This window comes from Pantherophis guttatus, chromosome 10, assembly GCF_059756535.1.
Source record: "Pantherophis guttatus breed Tessera chromosome 10, ASM5975653v1, whole genome shotgun sequence".
Lineage (NCBI taxonomy): Eukaryota > Metazoa > Chordata > Lepidosauria > Squamata > Colubridae > Pantherophis > Pantherophis guttatus.
The window spans coordinates 6,118,920-6,133,953 of NC_142072.1; the positions used below are offsets into that span (position 1 = coordinate 6,118,920).

General features: G+C 43.6%; 1 protein-coding gene across 1 annotated transcript; it reads left to right on the forward strand.

Moving 5' to 3' along the window:
• Nucleotides 1-853: 853 nt before the first annotated feature.
• ETHE1 (ETHE1 persulfide dioxygenase) lies at nucleotides 854-11,751 on the forward strand. The gene is made up of 7 exons (XM_034437956.2): nucleotides 854-1,117; nucleotides 4,245-4,389; nucleotides 5,097-5,245; nucleotides 7,220-7,349; nucleotides 9,165-9,254; nucleotides 9,473-9,589; nucleotides 11,299-11,751. The coding sequence occupies exons 1-7, from the start codon at nucleotides 926-928 to the stop codon at nucleotides 11,349-11,351; spliced, it is 876 nt and encodes a 291-aa protein (XP_034293847.2). The 5' UTR covers nucleotides 854-925; the 3' UTR covers nucleotides 11,352-11,751.
• Nucleotides 11,752-15,034: the final 3,283 nt, after the last annotated feature.

Here is a 15,034-nt window from a genome sequence, read left to right on the forward strand (position 1 = left end):
ACAGTCCACTCAATTCAATTCAATTCAATTCAGTTGGCTAGTTTCTTATTCAGAATGTCATATGAGTCAACCAGTAGACTAAGGAGAATTCAAAGGAGAAAGAAAAAAAAAATCTGAAGACTTTATGCAATCGGGTGAGTCTGTGTGAACTGATATGTTTATTCAAAGAAGGCAGTTTTAAAAAGTAGAAAATGTATATCTTTATTCCAAAGAAGGCAGTTACGTGACTCTAGGCAAGAGTTCCATGGCAGTCGGCTTAAATCAAGGCTGTCAGAATAATTTATGATGGCATCACTGCCTTAAGAAAGTCACATGTTAACCCTTGCTCTTACAACCATGGGGGGGGGAAAAAAGATTTTCCAATTGCTAAGGAAAGATGGGACAATAGTTACCGCTTAATTGCTCTTGATTTTCAGGAAAGGGCCTTGTTTTGTTTGCCTTCCCTTGGCACATCCGAAGAAGCAACTTCATGGCGGTGAAAATTACCAGGACGAACCGGTTTACACTCAGGCATTTTTTTCCTGCAATATCTCACTCTTCCTTCAGCTGGAAAATGCTATTGGTACAAATAAAAGTTAATGTGCAAAGGTTTTCTGTTGACCTAGCCAACTGCCTTCCACCCATAGCAAATCCACTATAGCAAATCCACTTTGGATTTGCAGGGGGTTGGACTAGATGACCTCCAAGGTCCCTCCAACCTCCAAGCTCTGTTACTGTTAAAAGTTTGGAAACTTCATAACTGTGTCTGGATTATTGCTGTCGCTGGAAGAATTCGTTCCTACAACTCCCAGCGTTCCTCCTTTATGGCCCTTGCCGGCAGAGGCTGCTGGGAGTTGTAGTCCTGTCGCGATCTGGAAGGTTTGCGGCGCTGCTGGCTCTTTAAGGAGGCGCGTCTCTTCCCCTCCAGCCCAGCCCAGCCGAGTCAATGTTAAAGGGCGTCGCTTCGCCCTTCGCTCCGGTTCCTCGAAGGCTGGCACGGCATCAAGAGAGGCACCACCCGATCATGCTGCTCCGGAGATGCCCTGCGGCTGCCCTGCGGCTCCTGAACCAGCCGCTTCCCCCGCAGCGATGCTACTGCGCCGGCTCTGCCCAGCGACGGGGGCTGCTCTTCCGACAGGTGAGCTCCGACAGGTCTTTAATAATAAGAAGAGTTGGAAGGGACCTTGGAGGTCATCTAGCCCAACCCCCTGCTCAGGCAGGAGACCTGTACTAGGGATTCGAACCGCCGAACTGCCGACCTTTCTGATGGACAAGCTCAACGTCTTAGCCATTGAGCCACCTAGCCAGGCACCCACCAGGTGCTTCGCAGCATCTTAAGGGGCCCGAAGGCTTCTGCTCTTGCTTTCACTTTGGGCTTTGGATCTTGCCCGCCAGGCCACCCGGCCGGAGGAGGGAGGGGAGGATGGGTATTGTAATCCAAGGCAGGTGGAGAAAGGCATGGGCGTGGGGAAAGAGGTAGGATTGGAAATGTTTGCCTCGTTTTGGAGGTGGTGGGGTGTATGTGGGGGGGGGGGTCAAGGTTTCCTTTCTGAAAAGTTCCCCCCGGGATTCTTAACCGTGGCATAACAGGAAATTCAAAGATTTTGGGATTTTGGGGGGGTATTTTATTTATTTATTTCATTTCATTTAGTTAGTTTGTCAAGCGTGTGTGAGAAAACAAGTATAAGTATGAACATAGCATATAAACATATAAGTATAAACAGGTATCTTTATAAAGATAAAGAAGATAAAGAAAGAAACATATAAGTATAAACAGGTATGAGTATATACATAATAATATGTATATTATTGTACATATTATACATGTCCAATGAGGACCCGGTGTGTGGGGGCAATAACCTGATTTTGTATAAAATAGAACACCGCTTAGGGGCCCCCAAAAGCCCTACTATGCAGGTATATACAAAAGTATGAAGGCTATTGCTTAAAAGCAATGTAAGCTGCACTGAGTCTCCGGAGAAGGGCGGCCTATAAATCAAATAAATAAATAAATAAATAATAAATCACACTCCTATCCTATCCTATCCTATCCTATCCTATCCTATCCTATCCTATCCTATCCTATCCTATCCTATATTATTATACATATGTATATGTGTGTGTGTGTGTGTGTACATATATATATATATATATATATATATATATATATATATATATATATATATTCTTTTTCGTAGGCTTTTATGTGCATATTCTTTCTAGCCAGGTTTACGTAGGTAAAACTGGCTAGAAAGAATATGCATATGCATATATATATATATGTGTGTGTGTGTGTGTGTGTGTGTGTGTGTGTGTGTATGTGTATATATATATATATATATATATATATATATATATATATATATATATATATATGTATATATATATGTATGTGGGGAAATGGAGCTTCACATGCTGGTTCTCTTGTTTTAAAGATGGGTATTCAGAGTATTAAAATGAATATTTCTACCCTGCCGAGGCTTCTTTTTTACCCTGCCGAGGCTTCTTTTTTTTTTTTAATTTTAAAAAACAAACTTTATTGAATTTAAAAATATTGACAAGAAAAAAAGAGAAAATATACAAATTTTCTCACTCATAAAATTTACATTTTCAATCCACAATTACACTAAGAAACTAAATATATGTGATTATATCAACACATATATACAAAGAGGCTTCTTATGGAAGGCTTTTAAAATTGCTTCCTCTTTCCAGTACGGAGTAGGGGTGCTACAAGTCTTATTAGTTAGCAATAGCAATAGCACTTAGACTATATACCGCTTTACAGTGCTTTATACTAAGCGGTTTAGAGAGTTAGCCTACTGCCCCCAACAATATGCTAAATCTAGGATCCATGTATTTAGTCTTTCTTAAGGAATAAAGTCTGAAGTAATCTCTTTACAGACTGGGGAGTTTGCAATATTTTGGTCACCACACTATAAAAAAGAAGTTGAGCCTCTAGAAAAAGTGCAGAGAAGAGCAACCAAGATGATTAGGGGACTGGAGGCTAAAATATACGATGAACGGTTGCAGGAACTGGGCATGGCTAGTCTAGTGAAGAGAAGGACCAGGGGAGACATGATAGCCGTTTTCCAATATTTGAGGGGCTGCCACAGAGAGGAGGGGGGTCAAGCTATTCTCCAAAGCACCTGAAGGCCAGACAAGGAATAATGAATGGAAACTGAACAAGGAGAGATTCAACCTGGAAAAAGAGAAATTTTCTGACAGTGAGAGCAATCAATCAATGGAATAGTTTACCTTCAGAAGTTGTGGGAGCTTCATCACTGGTGGCTTTCAAGAAGAGGCTGGACTGCCATTTGTCAGAAATGGTGTAGGATCTCCTGCTTGGGCAGGGGGTTGGATTAGATGACCTACAAGGTCCCTTCCAACTCTGTTAATCTGTTAATGTAACAGCTTCTCTGAGAGATGCAGGCAATAAAAACCAGCTAACTATGTAATTAATTAAAATTCAGGATGCAGATTTAATATGGTTAGCAATTCATGTAAGGCGTTGGATACAATGGAAATTTAGTAGTTTGCTTTCATTTAATAATAATAATAATAATAATAATAATAATAATAATAATAATAATAATATATAATAATTTTTAAATGTTCAGTTTAATGAATAAAAGAGATAATAATAACCAACAACAACAACAATTTTTTTTTTTTTAATTTGATTTATATGCCGCCTTTCTCCGGAGACTCAGGGCGGCTTACAAGGCGTTAAGCAATAGCCTTCATCCTTTTGTATATTTTATACAAAGTCAGCTTATTGCCCCCACAAACTGGGTCCTCAATTTACCTACCTTAGAAAGGATGGAAGGCTGAGTCAATCTTGAGCCTGGGGAGATTCGAACAATAATAATAATAATAATAATAATAATAATAATAATAATAATAATAATAATAATAATAATAATAATAATAATAATAAATAATAATAATAATAATAAATAATAAATAATAATAATAATGATGATGCTGACCTCAACCCGTATCAACCATTAGCACCGGTCAATGGTATTTGTGATGCAGTTTTGAATGTTCAGTTGACTGAGTTTCATGTTTAATGAATAAAATAAATAATAATAATAAATTAAATGTTTCCAGGGCTAGAGCAGGGGTCTCCACACTTGGCAACTTTTGGACTCCGATTCCCGGAATTCCCCAGCCACCATGGCTGGATACAGTTGGACTGTTTTGCTTGCCCTTCCATGGACTAAGTTCTTGTTGGTTTTTTTTCCCCCTTCACCTACCAGCTCTTTGAGTCAGAAAGTTACACTTACACTTACCTGCTGGCAGATATGAAGACAAAAGAAGCCGTTCTAATAGACCCCGTTTTGGAAACGGCCAAACGCGATTCAACCTTGGTGAAGCAACTTGGACTTAATTTGCTATATACAGGTGAGTTGTTTCTTCTTGGGGAAAAAAAACAACAACAACAAAGGAAAGGAAAACCACAACCAGGAATCATGGTCTGTCAGGATCTTCAGAAAGTAGCCATGATATAATTGGAGATGGATAACTGAACGGAGGTGTCAGCAGTGCTTGGTAACCTAAGAACTGGTGTTCAACCTCTCTGGATGTTATCAGCCGAAGGAAGATTGAGCTCCTTTTAAAGGAATGTCTTTCCTTTTTAAGAAAACAGATTTGAGACTGAAAATAAATTCTAGGGCCGTGATGGCGAACCTATGGCACGCATATCGTCACCGCTTCCGGCTCGGGAGAACCGGGCTGAACCAGGAGGAACCCACCACCGGGTTGAAGGTCTGGGCTATTCCCAGGCCATTCCAGCAGTGAAATAGGATTATCTCGAAACTCCAAAATATAAAGTGGTGTTATTAGCCATCAAACCTCAAAAATACACTTTCCCCCCCCCCCAAAAAAAAGGTTTCCACAATTTTGGCCACTACTGTACAGTATAAGAGTACTGGCCATAAATCACTTTTTTCCAGTGCCATTGTAACACTGAACGAATGGTTGTAAGTTAAGGACTACCTGTATTGAAATACACTCATCTGAAAGGTGGCCATATTGTAAAAAGCTGGGTTAGATCCTTGATCTTGTGTCTTTTAAGAAAACAACCATGTATTTCTCCTCCTTGTTGTTAGTCAACACCCATTGCCACGCTGATCATATCTCCGGCACGGGGCTCCTGAAGCAGCTCCTTCCGGGCTGTCGCAGTGTCATCTCCAAGGACAGCGGGGCCATTGCTGATCTCCTGATCCAGGAAGGCCATCACCTCAAATTTGGAGCTTTTGTAAGTCTGTGAACAGATTCCTGGAGAATAAGTAGCATATACAAGAACTGGACTAAGATTCCTTCACCTTGGCTACTGGTAGCTCTTGACTTACAATTGTAATGGACTGTCTGTCAGGGTTCTGAACGGATACCCTAATTAAATCATGAGTCTTGAGCTTCAAAAGAAATCAAGATATTTATTAGGAGCTTCATGTCGGCACTTTCCCAAGCGAAGCCAGCTCTGACCCTACGTAATTTGCGCTCCAATTATGATCCTGTTTCCCCCCTCCCCCCAGGATTTGTCATCAATCACATTCACCAACGGAGCAATTTCCCGGGTTGTAGAGGTCACTCCCCTTCGACTGCTGCAGGTATCCCTGGGATACAGCCTTGAGGGAGATAAGCGTGGAATGTGCATCTGTTTTTTGCTGCTGTGCAGTTTCGCCAGTCCCACCCCACCCCCCCGGCCTATGGCAACTCGAGAGTAAGCCAGGGATGCTTTGCGAATTGACACTGTCCTTAAGTTGTGACGATCGTAAAACAGTTTGGTCACATGACCGACCTGATTTTACAATCTATTGTTGTGGGGGTTAAGTGAATGCCACAATTGTTAAGCGGACCTGTTCTTTCTTCATGCTTGTTCCCTTTCCCTGAATTTGGTTCAGTTTTTCTAAGTCCTTCATAAATTGTAGACATAATATGTGAGAGGGAGCCTGCCCAGCACACAACGGAATGAAGCTGCTAGTTCCTCTCATTTAGAAATAACGCATTTATCACTTCCTGCACTCCACCCTGCCTCCTCGTTTATTTTCCAACAATTCACCAACAGGCTTGTTTAATTCTCCCGTACTTCTGCAAACCTCCCCTTGAATGGATTTACTTCCTAGGAGCTACCTTTGGGTTCCAGTCCTGTGGAAGTTTTATCTTTCGAATTTATTTTAGACAGCTGGACGATCTTAAGATTTGAGTGCAAAGTTGTTGGTTTAGTTTCAGAATCCTTGTTTGACCATGTGCTCAGTTTGGGCAAAACTGAAATCCTCCCCTGTGCAACAAGAGGAAATGTAGCTTTGCCTGCCCTTTCATCATCATCTTTTAACGACCCCATAATTCCTTGCAGGGTGGAGTCTGGGCAACTGAATGGAGCTAGCAGAGTGTTTTAATAGCCGGATGCCTTTCCTGTCGCCAATGCGGAGTTTTGTTCAGCAGATATATTCTCAGTGTGTATTCTCTACCTAGGCTCGAACTCACCGCCTCCTGATTGTGATGCGAGAGCTCCACTTCTAGGCCACCACACCACTCCTTTTGCCTTTCCTTTAATGAGAATTAAATGGCAACGACTCTTAAAATATGATTTGCATGAAGTCATTTAGTGACTGAAGTTACGACGGGCCCCGAAAAACGTACTTATGATGAAAAAAGTGCCGTATTTTTCAGAGTATAAGACGCTCCGGACTATAAGACGCACCTACCTTTTTTGGTGAGGAAGACAAGAAAAAGAAATCTGCCTCTGCCTCTGAGCAATTTTGCCTCGTTGCAGCAAACAGCAAACAGCCTGCTTTACTTTCATTTTCGTTTTCAGCAGAGCTTGATTAGCACAAGAGGAAAAAAAAAATCTGCTCCAGCAATTTTCTTCCTTGCAGCAAGCAGCAGCAGAGGCCCGCGCAAAACAGCTGAGAGCAAAACAGCTGAGAGTCGGGAGGCCGATCCAATCAACTTGTGCTAATTAGGCTGTGCTGAGGCTGAAAGGAGCTGTTTCTTCTTGCTGCAAGGAGGTAAATTGCTGGGAGGTAGAGGTCAAAGGGTGGGGGCCAGTGGGTGGATGGGGCTACATTCGGTGTATAAGATGCACCTAAATTTTCACCCCCTTTTAGGGTCTTATTTTCAGAGAAACAGGGTAGTTCCTCTACTTTAGGGAAGGGAACAAGAACAGAGTGCTAATATAAAACGTGAGACAGGCTCTAAGAATGTTAGTGACATTCTATTGTGTTTCCAGGCATTACAAGCTCTTGCCACCCCTGGCCATACGGACGGCTGCCTGACCTACATGCTGAATGATGAAACTATGGCTTTTACAGGCGATGCTTTGCTGATCAGGGGATGCGGCAGGACAGACTTCCAACAAGGTATGGAAAACTTAGGGATCTGGTTACGAACCCTATGTCAGCTTTGCAGCTCGTGAGAGAGTGGAGGTTTTTATACAGGTAGTCCTCGAGTTACAACAGTTCGCTTAGTGACCTTCAAAGTTACAACACTACGAAAACAAAATTACAATGCCACGGATTTAGGACCATTTTTCCACACTCAGGACCGTTGCAGCGTCCCCCACCCTATGTTCGCGTGATTTACATTCGGATGCTTGACAACCGACTCGCAGATATGACGGTTTTGCAGCATCCCGGGGTCACGTGTGATCCCCTTTGGCGATCTCCCGACGAGCAAAGTCCACGTGGAAAGCAGCTTCACTTAACAACCGTGTTACTAATTGAACAACTGCGGCGATCCCCTTAACAAAGGTGGCAAGGAAAGTCGTAAAATGAGGCAAAACAAATTTCTCCCTTAGCAACATAAATTTTGGGGCTCAACTGCAGTGGTGAAATCCAAATTCTTTTACTACCGGTTCGGGGGGGGGGTGGCTTAGTGGGTGTGGCAGGGGAAGGATACTGCAAAATCTCCATTCCCACCCTACTACAGGGGAAGGTTACTGCAAAATCCCCTTTCCCTCCCCACTCCTGAGGGAAGGATATTGCAAAATCTTCATTCCTACCCCACTCTGGAGCCAGCCAGAGGTAGTATTTGTTGGTTCTCCAAACTACTCAAAATTTCTGCTACCGGTTCTCCAGAACCTGTCAGAACCTGCTGGATTTCACCCCTGCTCAACTGCAGTCATAAACTGAGGATTACCTGTAATAGGACAAAGCATTTTTTTTTTCTTTTCCGGAATCTTTTAAGAAGAGTTCAGAATTCTGCCCCCTTGACTTTAACTTCCTTGTTCTACACAACGTGTAAACATCGTAGGCCTCCCGAAGGATGAGCAAAGTCCACTCTTTTTTTTTTGAAAAAGTTGTTTTCCACTTGAAGAGGAATCTTATGCCTTTGAAACTGGATTTATGGATACCTATTTCCTCCAGGTGACCCAAAACTCTAGTTGCTCTAGACCAGGGGTGTCAACCTCAAGGCCTGGGAACCGGAGCCGGCCTGCAGGGTGTTTAGATCCGGCACACGGGGCCGCCCTGGAAATAGCGAAGGACTAACCCAGATGCCTCTGCCAGTCATAACGGAGGTCGGGAGAGCCGTGTAAAGGAGGCCGTCTCAGCTGAAAAAGGAGCTTGGGAGCCCATTTTTGCTGGCAAAGAGCTTGGGCCACCACAGGCACCCCCCAACACAAATGACGTCATGCTGGCCACGTCCCCTGGCCACCCCTCCGTCCCTGAGGTCAAACATAACCCTGATGCGGCCCTCAGTGAAATCGAGTTTGACACCGCTAGTCTAGAGATTCTGATTTTTTTTTTTTTTTTAATTTGATTTATATGCCGCCCTTCTCCGAAGACTCAGGGCGGCTTACAATGTGCTCAGCAATAGCCTTCATCCTTTTGTATATTTATACAAAGTCAGTTTATTGCCCCCACAACTGGGTCCTCAATTTACCTACCTTAGAAAGGATGGAAGGCTGAGTCAACCTTGAGCCTTGGCGAGATTCGAACCCTGCAGTAATTGCAGGCAGCTGGTCTTAATAACCAGCTTAATAACAGGGTGCCTTAAACCCCTGTACTACCAAGGCTCGTGATTGCGTGAAGGAGACTTATGCATAGGTTAGAAGAGGTGGTTTTCAGCCTAATATTTGTCAGGATAGGAGTTGGGGGATATACCCCCCTTCCAACTTCTATGTTAGAAAAAAAAGAATCTTGCCTGATGGTTACAGCCTCCATTCTCGTCCCCAGGTTCTGCGGAAACCCTTTACAACTCCGTCCACAAGAAAATCTTCACCCTTCCAGGTGACTGCCTGATCTATCCTGCCCACGACTACACAGGTGAGTTGGTGAGCGCTTTTTTTACTCTTTATTCTTTTTTTTTTTAATCTTGTAAGTTTAGTTTGCCTTAGATTTTGCTCTTTACGATCAACATTCTGAATTGGACACGGATACACCAGATTTATTATGGCGTGAGGCCTCGTGAACTAAAAACCGTAAAATTAGTGCGTATTCTATGCGTAATAACATCCATTCTCTTTTCTTTTCTGTTGTTCCAGGCCAGACGGTGTCAACGGTGGAGGAAGAACGAACTCTGAATCCTCGTCTGATCTTGTCTAAGGAGGGTTTCGTTGAACTTATGAACAATCTGAACCTACCCAAACCCAAAAAGATTGGTGAGACTGGCTTCTGTTTCTCAGAGAGAAAGAGAGGAGCAGAAGGGGGGGGGTGTCCCTTCTGAACCATTATCTGCTCCATGTTAATGGCTCTTCTGGAAGAACCTCTAGATTAAAGGTAAAGGTAAAGGTTCCCCTTGCACATATGTGCTAGTTGTTCCTGACTCTAGGGGGCGGTGCTCATCTCCGTTTCAAAGCTGAAGAGCGAGCATTGTCCGAAGACGTCTCCATGGTCATGTGGCCGGCATGACTAAACGCCAAAGGCGCACGGAACACTGTTACCTTCCCACCAAAGGTGGTCCCTATTTTTCTGCTTGCATTTTTTTTTTTACATGCTTTCGAACTGCTAGTTGTTAGAAGCTGCGACAAGTAATGGGAGCTCGCCCCATTACGTGGTACTGGGGATTTGAACCGCTGAACTGCCAACCTTTCCAATCGGCAAGCTCAGCGTCTTAGCCACTGAGTCACCGCGTCCCTTAGACTAGAGTTCACCGCGTCACCTCTAGACTAGAGTTCAAAAAAAAAAAAAGAGTGGTGGAAATGTCGCGAAAGTCTTTGTAGAAGAAATTGTAGAACCGAAATCTTTCGCGACGAAAGGAATTGCTCTCCTGCAGCTGATTTCTAAATTATTAAAGGCTGCATATCTCGGTCTGCAATATGCTGAATCTGGAGAGTAAATTAAGTTATTTTCTGATTTGTAATTTTCTGATTATGTTGATTTCTGAGTGTGTTGAACCATAAACCAAACGTCTAGCTAGACAGATGGACACACATACACACACTGTCTGTGTATATTGTGTGTGTATGCTCTCTCTCTCTTTCTTTCTCCCACATTTATCTACACACACAATATATATATATATATATGTACTGTATACACACACACAGACTGTATATATACATTGCATATACACATGCACAAAGTATATATGTTTGTGTATATTCCGTACCCACATCTCAGATAAATATTAACCCACTTTACCTACCACACAAATGCAGCTGTTTGCTTGTAACTGATCCACTTAAGGAGTTTACACAAATGCTGCTCCTAGCTTGCCAGACCCCCAAAACACAGTGGGGCTTCCTTCAGAATAAACACACATAAGCTGGGTCTTCCCCATAGCCAGGGGGATAAAAATGTCTCGTCCCAGATGTTGCTGGTCTGCAAATCTCTGTGTCCTTCGCAGGATCTAATAGCAATAGCACTTAGACTTATATACTACTTTACAGCCCTCTCTAAGTGGTTTACAGAGTCAGCCTATTGCCCCCAACAATTCAGCTCCTCATTTGACCCACCTTGGAAGGATGGAAGGCTGAGTCAACCTTGAGCCTGGTGAGATTCGAACTGTCAAATTGCAGGCAGTCGGCAGTCAGCAGAAGTACCCTGCAGTACTGCACTCTAACCACTGCATCACCGCAGCTCTTTTTTTACTTTACTTTTAATTCATTGGAGGTGTCCCCTACTTTAACCCATGGCCAGTTCAGTTATGCTTGTTAGCTAAGAGATGACACAATATACTAGTGTTACTCAATCTGTAACACGACAGGTTGTATGGACTTCGACTCCCAGAATTCCCCAGTCAGTTATTCTGGCATTTTAGGCTTGCTCAGGTAGCCGGCAGTCAGCAGAAATAGCCTGCAGTACCGCACTCTAACCACTGCGCCACCGCAGCTCGTGCTAATGCTTCCATTCTCTTCTTTTTTCACAGACGTTGCAGTTCCCGCCAACCTCAAATGCGGAATTCAGGATGTACCTATTTAAGGGATGCCTCTTTTCTCAGGATCAACAATAATTCAGGGCAACTAAAAAGTCCCCCGTGTCACTTCTGCACTCTTGTGCAAGACACAAGTGAAGCCGATAACAGTAAAAATGCAACTGTTCGCTTCGAGTTCTTGAACTGATTCCAAAACCAAGATGGAACCGCCTTATAACTCCAGTTTCCTTGCTTTAATTTAGTTATGTCTTCATTAGCAAATAGAGTGGCTGGCACTCCTGGCCTTCACCTCAGATCTGCAGTGCGTGGCTCTCAAGGCTGTTCTGCTTTGAGACTTGAGGCTCTCTTTCCTCCAACATCTGACGGACGTTCTTGGGCCGTGAATGACTGAAATTCAACAGAGCTGGCCGCCTTCGTCCAACAAAATAAAACACTTTTGTTTCTTAACCTTCTGGAATTCAACATCGGGGCAGGGAGGCTGGGAGGAGGGACCATAATGGTTAAGCCTGGATTAGACTTGAGCACGCATGTCGGGGAACATATGTGTCACTAGCACGGATGACATTACCTAGCTTGGGAATGAAACGTCTGCAAGAAAACAACCAAACTCAGAGAGCCCCAAGGACTCCTCATTTCAACCCTGAGCTACAAATATTCTCCTTTATTGATACGCAGGTGTCTCTTGTCTGGAGGGTACTTCTGCAAATGTGAATGTTTTGGCTAGGGCCAGGGTGTCAAACTCAATTTCATTGAGGGCTGCATCAGATCTGTGGTTGACCTCGTGTGTGTGTGTGTGTGTGTGTGTGTGTGTGTCCAACTGCATGGGTGTGGCTAACTTGACACCACTCCCAAAACTGCTGGCATATTTCCTCTTGCCACTGGGTAGGCTGGGCCGAAGCTACTCTGGCCTGATCTTTCCTCTTTGCACTGGGTAAACCAGGACGGCCCCGCAGGATAGATCTGGCCTGTGGGCCTTGAGTTTGACACCCATGGATGAGCTGCTGGGGGTTCGCAGGGGTTCGGGAGAACCTCTAGCTAAGATTCTGTGCAGTTCGGAGAACCCCCAAATCCCACTCTTGGCTGGCCGCGCCCGCCCCTCCCCTCCCAGGAGTCCCCATGCGGCTCGTTTTGGATGCAGGTAAGTGTAGGGCACGTGGGGATGCTCGGGGAGGGCGAAAAACGGGCCTACCGGAAGTTCAGCCTCCAGAGGGCCTCCGGAGCCTGGGGAGGCCATTTTCGCCCTCCCGGAGGCTCAAAGAAAGCCTCAAGAGCCTGGGGAGGGCAAAAACGTCCCCCCCCGCCGTGATGCAGGCGGCCAACTAGGCCACTCCCACCACAGCCATGCCCACCCAGCAACCGGGTAGAGAACCCCTTGCTAAAATTTTTCAAGCCCACCCCTGGGCTAGGGGGTGCTCAAAAGACAAAGCACCGGAAATTTCCCAACAGGAAGTCAAATCAACCAATCAGCATGCAGGTCGCACATCTCCCCACAACGCATAGTTGAGATTTGGGAGGTCTGCCACCACCTGCAACCTACACTTTTTCACCCATCAACCAACCTCTTTGCAACGTAGGCCAGCGTCAACACCTACACGCACTTGCAGTCGTCCAAATCAAGGAGGAGGGAAGTGAATGGAACAGGATTTAAATGATTTTAGTAAAGTCACAATCCAGAGGTAGAGGAAGGGGTCACCGGCACGTTTCCTATTTTTTATTTAACTTTCCAATCATGTATGTATGTACGTATGTATATATGTATGTATGTATGTATGTATTTATTTCCATTGCAAAGATACTTAAGCAATGTATGCTCCCATCCAATTCAAATTCAAAGCCGGGTCATAAGTAGTTTCGGAGGACGTCTGTCATAACTGAACAGTCACTAAGCAAATGGTCATATGGTGAGGACTGTTGGTAGCTGGGTTTCCTAAGCCAGATTTCATGGAAATTGTGGACACAATATGAGTTCTCTCTAGGGTAAGATATCTTCCCTTGTTAGTGTGTGTGAATCATTTGGAATGGCGATAGCGGTGCCTGCTAGAAGAGCTGCAGTTTCAAGCGTTAACCTCCAGAGGGCAGGATTTGCACACTACAAATTCAGTCAACTGGCAACAAAGCTGTTGTGTGCATTTCAAAAAAGTTTCATTCTCATCGATGGCTGAGGATGATGGAACATCAAGTGGAGAGCACTAAAGAAAGCCGAAAAAAGACCAAGCTCCAAGTTGCAGGAGAAATGCCAAGATGATCCAGATATGAAGAAGTTCCAGGAACCTCAACAACTTCTCGTGTTTTAATTCAGCCACATCTATATCCATTCTGCGCAAGTGAATAGAACATATTCTCGCTGGAATTGGAAGCAACCCAATCCATCTTTAATTTTTTTTAAAAAAAATTATTGTTTTCAGTTTCAGAACAATCTCTCTGGAAGCAAGTATCTTATATAACTCCATCTTTCCCTCTGCCCCCCAAAAGTGGAAAACTGGGGAAAAAAAGTCCACTTTTTTTAATGTTTTTTTTCCCAAATTCAAAGTTTTCCTTCCAGGCATCAATCCGTAGGTTGTAAAAAGCAGTTTTATTGATAGTCCTCGACTTACAACAGTTCGTTTAGTGACCATTTGAAGTTTCAAGAGCACTGGCAAACGTGACTTTGGACCGTTTTTCAAACTTGTGCCTGTTGTAGCCCCGCCCCCTCCATCATCACATGATCAAATTTCAGACCCTTGGGCAACTGGCCTGTAGTTATGACGTGTCATGTGATCCCCTTTTGTGACCTTCTGATAATCAAAGTCAATGGGGAAGCCAGATTCACTTAACAACCTTCTTACTAACTTAACAGCTGCAGTGATTCAATTAACAACAAAGCAAGAAAGGTGGTAAAATGGGGCAAAACTCAATTGTCTTGCTGAGCAAGGGAAATTTTGGGCTCAATTGTGGTCGTAAGTCTGAGGAGTGCTCGTATGCTAGTGCTGCTATGATGGCTGGGAATAATGGGGGATGTAGTCTCAAATATCTGGAGGGCACTGGGTTGCTCTATATTTTTCATAGATGACATGAACCTTTATAAAACCTGTGCTGACTCTGGACTAGGTATAATCTTTGTTTTCCTCAAATGCTTGGACTTTCCTCCCAATTTTTTTTAGAGCATTGCTGGGACTAAAGTTTCTGTTATCACCAGTTTTACACTTTGTCCCTTGATTGTGTCCCTGACGTGATAGCTGTTCTGGGCCCTGTTTATGGGAAACACATCCTTGTTCCCTTTTCTTTTTATTTATATATTTTATTTATATATTTTTCTACAGCATACATTAGTGCTTAGTAAACAGTGTAATATCTGGGTCAATTTACATCATCATCATCATCATCATCATCTAATGGTAAAATATTATTTGTTTATACGTTATTAATTTGCTAAATTAATCCACTGGTCATTAGGTAAAAAATAAGACTTTCCTGTATCCAAAAAGTCATGGGAACATAAAGTGGAAAAAGTTATAGAAAATGAGAAGGTGAAGATCTTGTGGGACTTTCGAATACAGACGGATCGTCACTTGGATATCACAGTTGTCGAAAACCGAAATGTACAATTTATTGACATCGCGGTACCAGGAGATGCCAGAGTCGAAGAAAAAGAACTGGGAAAAAATCACGAAATATTGCGACCTGGCCATCGAAACTACACGGCTGTGGATGAAACCTGTAACAGTGATACCCATTGTCATCGGGGCACTTG

Bases quoted from the DNA above. Each gene is read 5' to 3' on its own strand.
- ETHE1 (XM_034437956.2), top strand. From the start codon at position 926: ATGTTAAAGGGCGTCGCTTCGCCCTTCGCTCCGGTTCCTCGAAGGCTG. The intron at 1,118-4,244 runs GTGAGCTCCGAC...TTCACCTACCAG, and splicing joins GGGGGCTGCTCTTCCGACAG to CTCTTTGAGTCAGAAAGTTA. The intron at 9,255-9,472 runs GTGAGTTGGTGA...CTGTTGTTCCAG, and splicing joins TCCTGCCCACGACTACACAG to GCCAGACGGTGTCAACGGTG.